Below are 9,665 nucleotides of genomic sequence, written 5' to 3' on the forward strand. Positions count from 1 at the left end.
TCAATTTTTTTTTATTTATTTATTTACCTGCAGAGGGTTCTTCCTTGCAGATGTAGCTGAGAGTGATTCTGGAGCTTGTTGTCCAGCAACTTCTCCTCAAGAGAAAAATAATTATACCTGACTTTCATTCCCTGTTGTTATTTAGTTTCCTTCTGTGATGTTTCTGAACAGAATGTAAGATTTCTTCATCCCTCACCAGCTTCCCATGATGATAGATTGCCTTTTTTTACCCCTGCAGAGTTACGGAATGTAGATCACTTGACCCTACTATCTAGGAGATAAAGTTACCCTATAGCTATTACTATTTAGTCACTTTCCACTTACTAAAACCTTTTACTTTGGCTAGAGTTCAAGAAGCATATTGTGTGCAACTCCTAAATAATCACTCTGGCAGCTTCAAGGAAGAGTAAGTTTTTATTATAGAGGGGAAGGGGGAGATTGAAATTAGTTAGACATTCAGAAGAGATATCCAGAAAAAGAACAAGGCACTTTAAGTTGAGCATAATATGACCTAATATTCTAGCGGAGAGTTTTATGAAGGACAGCAGTAATTTTCTCTACAACTAAGCTGCAAAAGTCTGTGAAAGCAGTGCAGTAATCTTTCAGCCACCACCTTCTCCCCACAGCAGTATGCTGGATGTCCAGAACATTTCACAATAGTGTTGGAGAGCAAGACATAAATATACTTTAAAAACATCAAGCATACAAACTCTTACGTGTAACCTGTCTTTGGATTTGCACTTCAGTGCAGGGCCCTTTGAATACAGTTTGCATGTAGTTTTTACCTCAAATGGAGCAAAAGCCTCAGTATGACTGAAATCAGTACTGCAAAGGTACAGTAATCTCCTTTGCATCAACAGGTATGTTCCAAGTTTAATTCCCATTTTCATTTTACATATTTAAAAAAAAAAAGCCAACCAATGAGACAAAATTCATTACAAAGCCAGCTTCAACAGTTTTCTAAGCTATTTGAGGGCTGATAACTCCAGACGATACTTGATGTTAATCCATTGTTTTCTTGTCTAGTGTACTCAGGAAGTGAATATTCTATAACTTTGTGCAATTGACTGCGAATGCTGTGACTTAAAAACTGATACCTGCCAGGGTCACCAATCAGCACTTCAGTTTGCTGAATCCTGATGCATTTCCTCAGCCAGTGATGCAGATCATCAGCAAGTTGTTCATCATAAAACATATCTCCTAGAACAATGAGGTCCCAGTTGCCAGCCTCTGAATTAATGATGTTCTTAATGATGATGGGGAAGGGATTCAGGTGGTTCAGTTCACAGTTCAAGATCATTGCCGTTCCTGCAACTGAAGAAAAATTCCAAGTAAAATGAAAGTTATGGTTTGGGATTCTGCCATTCACCCCCCCTTACAAATTTCCTTGACACATCTTTTAATTGCATCTCTTAAATATTTTTGTTTATCTTAGCTAGAGACTTCCACAGTTTTCATTATGGGTCAAAATCTGGCATAAAGTGATGGAATTTTATCCTTGTTGCACCAGGACACAGGGAAGAACTATTCCTGGAACGGATACCAATGGCAACCAATCACAGAATCAAACCAGAATATCCAACTGCCTTAATCTAGGCCTATACTTCCTCCCTAACCACTGAGTAATTAAATTATGAATACACTGAATTCATAAGTCAATTATGGGAAAACAAAGTCTGGGGGAAAAACACAAAATCTAGGCCCCAACATATGAAAGTGCAGGAAAATGCTACAGTCCTACAGAGAAGCCAACTTGCCTCCTGCGCTTAGAGTTCTTTTCCAAACCAGCCATGATGGTGCGTAGGCAACTCTCGATAGAAACTTTGCTGTTTGTCCATTCTGAGGAGCTATGGAGATATACTTGGTGCAAGAGAGGCTGGTACAACCCAGCTTATAATACTGGCAAAATCCATTCATCTTTTTAGCATTCTTAGAACTCTGGAACCTGAATTTCTCCCAAATGGAGCCAAGTCAAGTCTGTGTTAAATATGCTTTAAAAAATAATAAATATCTTTACACAAAGATTAAAAAAAAAAAAAAAAGGCCTTACTAGGGTCAATGTCATTAGCAAGGACGTGTGATGCACCGCTCATCACAGCGGCTATTGCTGTTGCTCCACATCCACTTCCAAGATCCAAAACTGAACGTCCTTTAACAACATGTGGATTATCTAAAATATACCTGAAAAGAAAAACTGTTAAAGCAATGAACAAGACTCTGCAAATTTCTCAGTTTTGCATTACACTGCATAAGTGTTCTTGTCTTACATGTAATGAAGCCTGGTATCTTAAAAACACTTCCACACGTGCAGCTGGTACATAGCTCCTTATTTGTCTCTGCTGATAATAAAAGTCAAGAACCATCGTCTTTCTCCCTTAGTGACCCCCACTCCCAAACAAAAAGAAATCCAGACAAGGAAGCAACATTTTATTTCAGTCAGCTCCTTCTCTGACAGGTGAGCTTATCTAATAAATGGACACAAACAACAAGGTGACTGAAATGCTTGGCATCAGAAACACAGGCAAGCAAGGATTTGTAGAAATTAAAAGCAATCTGACTAAAGGAACGTGAAAATGTATTCGCAGTGAATACTGTGCCCATCAAAAGACAAGGCCTACCCATTGCCCTAAAATACTGCTTATGCAACTGCTTGGAAGAAGAGGAACTTCTCCTCTTTCTTTTCTTGAGCTGTGCAGACCTAGATGCAAATACTTCTAGTCTGCTTAATGTTGTTCCTGAGTAGCAACAAGAAAATAAGAATAGAGCAGTGGTGAGCAAAAAGAGTATCTTCATCTAGTTGCTGACACCTGCCAAGAGGAATCAGCAAGCAAAAACCTCTAGGCTGGAAATGCAGAAGAACTGACAGAAGGCAAGCAGCGCTTATTGTTAAACACTGTGAATCACATAGCCATTACTGAGGGTTCACAACTTTAACAATTGCCTTAAAATTCAATCTTTTGCAAAGGAGAAGGCCCTAAGTGACAGGGGGAAGAGCCGTAGGTGACATTACTACCAATTGCCATAACTTCTGTTAAAGTAGCAACTAGAAAGGACTCTACATTTAAGTTGTCTTCTGGCATTGAGGGTTGTCCTGGTTTCAGCTGGGATAGTTAATTTTCTTCCTAGCAGCTGGTATAGTGCTGGGTTATGGATTTAGGATGAGAATGATGTTGGTAACACACTGATGTTTTGGTTGTTGCCAAGCAGTCAAGGACTTCTCAGCTTCTCATACTGCCCTGCCAATGAGAAGGCGGGGGGCACCCAAGAAGCTGGGAGGGGACACAGCCACAACAGCTGACCCAAACTGGCCACGGGGATATCCCATACCATATGACATCATGCTCAGTATATAACTGGGGGGTTGGCCAGGAGGCAGTGCAGCTCAGGAACTGGCTGAGCATCTGAGTGGTGAGCAATTGTGCTGTGCATTACTTGTTTTGTATATTCTTTTATTATTCTCTTCCTTTTCTATCCTATTAAACTGTCTTTATCTCAACCCACAAGTTTTACCTTTTCCTTTTCGATTCTCTCCCCCATCCCACTGGGGGCGGGGGGGGGAGCGAGCGACCAGCTGTGTGGTGGTTTTAGCTGCCTGCCAGGTTAAACCACGACAAGGGTGATGGCTGACTCTTCACGCGGGGCTACTGGTAAGCACAGCTTTTGCAGGTGGGTTCCAGTGCAGAGAACTGTAATGGAAATGTTAAGATTGGTGTAAATGGCAAACAGATGAATGGAAATGTCTGGGCCCAAAAGCACCAGCAGGAATGGCAGGAGGAGGCCTAACAAGAGCATCAAGTGTTAACGGTACCTCAATCCCAGCACACCTCTACAGATTTCTGGGAGCCCAGACTGGGAGAACAAAAGACAACCTATCCTCAAACTAAACAGTTCAAGCCATTAAGTTATGATAGCAGGAAGGTCGAGACCAGGACTGAAGATACAAATCACCGAGATCAGGAATGCAGGAGACATGAGGAAGGCCTGACATCCCATGCCTCCTGTCCTACATGTCATCACAAGGAATCCTACCAGACATCCTGGACACGCACAGTTTGGTGCTTTTGAGTACGTGGTTATGAATCCAATGAGTGAAACTGGCTCAGTGCAAAAGAAAATCACCTCCTCCTACGAGGTCTGTTACCCAGTGTATTACACCGTTTACCACAGTATTACTTGCTACTCTGAAGGTCAACAGAGGCTCTTTTCTGAGGGCACCCAGGCAGGACCTTTGTGCAGAGGCTCAGCAACTCAGCTGCTTGGCAGCACTCCCCCCGAGGCCACTGCTCCTCTAAGGACAGCCCAGGTTTACCAACAGGGCAGAGGACAGGGATGAGACCTCCACAGAAAGCGCTCCCCTTTCTAGAGGCTATACGTGGATTTGCAATGACTTTCCAATGGTAACTTGTGTAGAGCATGATCCAGCCTAACACTGCAAATGCCTTGTTTGCGGCCAAGTGGTTCTCAAGTTACCGCTAATGATTACAGTGACTCAGGACAGCTGGAACCAACCCTATCCCCTGGCACGCACACAGCCCGTTGCGCTGCTGTTGGAGACTGCTGTCTGCCATGCTGGGTTAACGAGGTATCTTAGGTTACTCCAAGAGGAATAGCTTGAAATGGGAGACTCCTGACGTTGTGGAATGAGCACAGTTAACGGAAGCAGCATGTTTTCATCCTCCCTTTTTCTTTTTACTTTTCCAGATTACACAGCTAACTTCTGACATTCCCGACACATCAAAGAAGTGCATAGACAATAAGTCAATAAAGTGGTGAAATGCCAGATTATTATTATTGCTACCCAAATATCTTGGCATATGAATCACAGGATAACAAAATGTAGAGATGACCTTACCCATTTTAATTACACAATGTTTAGGAGCACTCCAGTTCATCTACATGGGAGGCTAATCAACTTGCAATTTAACTGTAAGATTCATCTTTTTCCTGGTCAAAAACGCCTTCCTATTTATGCTTTCTTGCAGAAAAACAGCAAAGCCCCAATTCAGATCCTTCCGTTTCATCTATGCGAGGAATGTCTGACAGCCTGTTCTTTGCTGTAACAATGACAAACTTTTTCTGCTGTTCAAAGTGAGAGATTTGATTGTACAGAATAAAAGAACTCGAACTAGTTCCTTGGAATCAGGAACATTAAAAACATTTTGACAGTAAGTAGCCAAAATCAAAATGTGGCTTCTGACGTGACCAAAAAAGACAGTCATGAGAAGGCTTGACAATAAGGCTGCTGAAATGCTGAATGAGGAGAGCAATTCAGGCCAACGAGCACTCCAGGTGTATCAGCATAAACCTGCTTTTTTCAACAGACCAGACACACATCCACACTCCTGTCTGTGTCCTACAAAAAAAACCCCCAAAAACCAGCAACCCACGTGTTACAACAAAATAGCAATCCTCCTGTCTGGAGCGACAATGTGTGACAGAATTAAACACCTCGCTAGGTTTTGATGGCAACTGCACAGCCCCTTCCACAGATCCAAATTCAGCCCTGTTGTCAACACATGCATCGCCACTGCAGACAACAGATTTTAGCTGAATAGCTGTAAGTTATTCTATATATAGCAGGTGCTGAAACTTCACTGCCAACCGGAAGAGATTGTGTGTCTCCTGTATAAGCAGAGAGGAGTATGGATAATGCGCTTTCACACAAGGCAAATACACATCGCTAGGAATCACTACAAGCAGAGCCAGGTCTGACATCCTGGCCTACAGCAGATCGGACTTAGCAACTTTGGTGATCTATGCTACATACCTGGAGAGGGCTTGGCCTCCTGGCCAGTAAATTGCCCAGAACGGGTCCCCGTATGGCCACAGGTCAGGTTTTTCCCTCCAGAACCTGCAGCGAGGGGTGAGGAGGCGCAGTCGTATCTCTGGCGTGAGGTGCCCGCTGCTGGTGACCTCCGTGTTCTCCTCCAGAAATGCTCTCACCTCGGGGTCCAGAGACTTGCCGGTGCTCCAATGGCAGCAGCGCTTCCAGCGCAGAGAGGGGCCCCCCCTCCTGCTCCTCCAAGCCTTGGCAAAAGTGTTCTGCCTGCCCACGAGGAGGAGCCGCTTCCAGCTGCAGAAGGCCATGTCTCCCCAAGGACAAACCCTCCCCGGGAGAGCTCGGAGCACAGCTTATCTGAAGCAAGTGATGAGGCACAAAGCTTGAAACAAATTCACAGGATGTTGTTTTTCATAGTGATGGATGACAATTCCTGAAAAGAGAACAGTGCTATGTAAGTGATGTTTCTTCAGTGACTTCAAGGCTATGCCCCACCAGGGCTTTAGGAGGTCGACGTGCTGTGGTGTGACTGTGAATGCATGCCTTGCCCCTGCCCAAAGAGCCTCTGAAGTCTGAAAGAAGTTGAATGTCCTTTGTAAGGACAAAGCTATCAAGAGGCTGATTCAGGAGAGCGCTATAAACATATCCAGTGAGAAACAACCAGTTAGCAGGACAGCTGATAGAGCTAAAAATTAAACGTACAGCCTTTTAACAGCTCCCTCTCTCTGCCTTGAAGATATACACATAACAATCTACTCCCAAGGTTCTTCCATTGAATCTTACGATTGCAGTAGGGCTCTGGCGTTGCAGGGCCTATGGACATAGCAAAGGTTATCAGTAGGTTGTTTGAGAGATGCCATTAATTACAAGTTTTATAATGGTGATGAGTCTTTTATATGAAAGCATCTTTTTAAAGGCAAGCAATTAAAGGATTTCCTCAAAAGACTTTCCCCTTTCTCCCTCTGATTTGTCAGGCTGTCAGCTCCAAATGAAAAAAATAAAATCCCCAAGAACTGATCTTAATCAGAATACTCCCAGTTTGTTGCATTTCCGTCTGTATTTTAAAGGATTGGATAGTCTTATGGTGCAATAATGTCATGTGGACACTCTCAGCTGTAGAAGAACGTAGACCTCAGTCACTGTAGCCCACTCCCTGTGAGAAACTATTTATATATGCTCCAAACTGCTTCAAGAGAGAGAAACTGAATCCAACATATTTAAAAAAAAAAAAAAAAAAAAGTTTTTAAAATGCGAGACATTCAGACCAGATGAGCTCACGCTCAAAGGCCTTCTGACACCACTCAAGGCCAGTTTTCAGGTCACAGGCAGTGAAGAAAAGGAGAATAGAAGATAGGTACCTCAGAGTTTAGACTCATTTAAGGACCAGAAGAACAGAGAGCGGAGAGCCACAGCACTCAGCTGAGCAGCGAATGACGAAGAGCCTCTCAGCGCTTCATCGCCATCACCGTACTCTCCTCACCCACCATCTCCTGCAGACCCTGGGTCTTTCTTACGCTGACTCTGCGACTACCCTTACCAAGCAGTGGCCCGAAGAGACAGCAACTCTTTTCCTGCCTTCCTGCTCAGATCTCCTTCATCCATCTTTTACTATTTCCATATGTTTTTTCCTTTCTCACCTTGCTCTCTAATTTCTTTTCAGCAACTCAGACTTACTTGCTTCAGGGCACAGCTTTTGAACCTCCCCCTAAGGTGGTGACCAGAGAAGCATTTAAGGCCTGTGCTTCCACAACAGCAAGACTGCATGGACAAAGAGACACAAGAGAAACTGCACTCTTCCTTTTGCAATTGTCTTCTCTCTTTTGCAGTGGTTTTCATGAAAAAGCAGAATGATGCATGAAGAAAATCAACTTCAGCCCACACCTGCCAATTTTTTTACAACAGAAGAATTGTGGCCAGCTACACTATCTAGACCTGTGCAGGTTGTCCTTAAAAAAAACCACAAAAAACAAAAAAACCCTAAAACCCAGACAAAGGGACAACAGCAAAGATATGCTAATAAAACAGTCTTAACAATTCATATTTCATAACTTCAGTTTTTATTTGTCTGTCTTTAATAAAAGTTCCTATGTGTTTAGTGGCATTTTTGTTGCACGCTGGCCTCTGCTTTAGGTACTGGGTTTAGTTTGATGGCTTACTAAAATATTAAGCTGTGAACTTCCCTCCTGTAACACTTTGCTATTTAGGCTGATAGTCTGCTTCCACCTTTGTTTAAGTTGTTGGCTAAAGGCTTTGTATTTTTACTACCAATAAATACATGTGACTGAACATTTTGCATTTTTCCACATTTGAGAATGCCATTCAGCAGAGTCCATGTAATTAATGACTGTAATTAACGAATGCCTTCCTTCTTGAAGGCAGAACTATATAATCCTCATCTGCCTAAGGGAAGCATGAAGTTAACTGAAATCAATCAGAGATATAAATCTTGTCTGCTAATGTGTATGCTGGTTTTTCCCCATGAATTGCTGCAAATTAGCAGGGCTGAGAATCAGTAGCATACATTTTGCATTGCCTGTCGTGACGGTTACTCTTTTTAAATTAATTGTCAGTGGAGAAACATCTGCCAAGAGCTCTGCGCTCAAAATGCCAAAATGAGCTTACGCGTTTAGCGCAGGAAGGCGTCAGGATAGATATCCCCGCGTTTGACACTCCTGGCCCTCCCATCTTATTGGGAATTAAATCAGTGGGAGAACAGAGCTTGGAAAAAGGGATAAAATCAAGCAAAACCCACCAAAACCCAATTGCTCTGCAATTTAAGCCTTTTTTTTTTTCCCCCCAAAGCAGCAGGTGCCTTTCAAAGCACAACCACACCGACCGCAGGTTTCCCACCGGAGGAAGGCAGAGCTGACCGAGGCCAGAGGCTGCCCGCCCCAGCGGGGGAGGCAGACCGCACGCTGTCACCCAGCCCTGCGGCCGCGAACGACCAGCCTGCACCCCGGGTAGCCACCGGGACAGTCACCGCTTCCATCCGGACACCCCTGGGTTATCACCCCGGGACGGGCACCCCTCTGCAAAGCGGCCGCTAAGCCTCCGGAGGGCACAGACAGCCCCAGCAGCGCGCCGGCAAGGAGAAGGCCGGCACCTGGGCCATCGCCATCGCCACCGTCTGGGCCGGCCCGGCCGGCCCGCGCAGGCCTGGCCGCGCCGCGCCGAGTCGAGTCGAGTCGAGTCGAGTCGAGCCAAGCCGAGCCGCTGCGCCCGCCACTCCGCCGGGCCCGGCCGGGCCCGGCCGGGCCCGGCCGGGCCACCCGCCCCCGCCCGGCCGCACCGCCCCCCGCCGGGGTGGGACCGGGGCCAGGGAGCGCCCGGCCCACACCCACCTGCTGCTCGCCGCCGCCGCTTCGCTTCTCTTCGCTCCGCCCCGCCGCGCTGCGCTGCGCGGGGGCGGGCCGGGCTGGGCTCCCCGCCCACCCTTAAAGCGGCAGCGCCGCGGAGCGTGTGGCCTCCGGCCTGGCTGTGGGCCGGGCAGCGGCGGTGGTGTCCGGGGCAGGTTTCTTACACACCGCAGCGCTTCGGGGCAGCGGCCCGGGCCTGGGCCTGCACCTCTCTAAATCCAGGTCGCTGATCGGTGTCATGTGCTTGCTCTGCACCTGCTTCATGTAAAATATTTTTTAAAATACTTGTGTCAATGTAAACTAGCTCTGTATTTTAAAATGTTAATAAAAATCCACATGGGAAAAAAGAGTAATAACACGTATCTCAATTTGACAGCAGTGAAAATGAGATTTTTTTTTTCTTCCTTTGCACATCAGATCAGAGCCATTGTCAAACGTGGTGTGGCCTAACCAGGGTTTCCCAATCTCTCTGTAACAGTGACTGAAGGTACTGGCTGCGGAAAGCCCGGCCAGCCAGCACCCCGGTGCCC

General features: G+C 45.6%; 1 protein-coding gene across 3 annotated transcripts; it reads right to left on the reverse strand.

Moving 5' to 3' along the window:
• Window positions 1-160: 160 nt before the first annotated feature.
• ETFBKMT (electron transfer flavoprotein subunit beta lysine methyltransferase) lies at window positions 161-8,991 on the reverse strand. 3 transcript variants are annotated; one of them, XM_075756080.1, is made up of 4 exons: window positions 7,454-8,991; window positions 5,768-6,212; window positions 2,051-2,181; window positions 161-1,314 (listed from the first exon to the last, which is right to left on the reverse strand). In XM_075756080.1, exons 2-4 carry the CDS (start codon window positions 6,085-6,087, stop codon window positions 950-952), a joined length of 816 nt encoding a protein of 271 aa, XP_075612195.1. In that variant the 5' UTR covers window positions 6,088-6,212; window positions 7,454-8,991; the 3' UTR covers window positions 161-949. The 3 variants fall into 3 exon arrangements, with proteins under 3 accessions (XP_075612195.1, XP_075612174.1, XP_010297096.1); XM_075756059.1 differs by having other exon boundaries at window positions 7,138-8,991; XM_010298794.2 differs by lacking the exon at window positions 7,454-8,991 and having other exon boundaries at window positions 5,768-7,116.
• Window positions 8,992-9,665: the final 674 nt, after the last annotated feature.

Source organism: Balearica regulorum, chromosome 1 (assembly GCF_011004875.1).
Source record: "Balearica regulorum gibbericeps isolate bBalReg1 chromosome 1, bBalReg1.pri, whole genome shotgun sequence".
Taxonomy (NCBI): Eukaryota; Metazoa; Chordata; class Aves; order Gruiformes; family Gruidae; genus Balearica; species Balearica regulorum.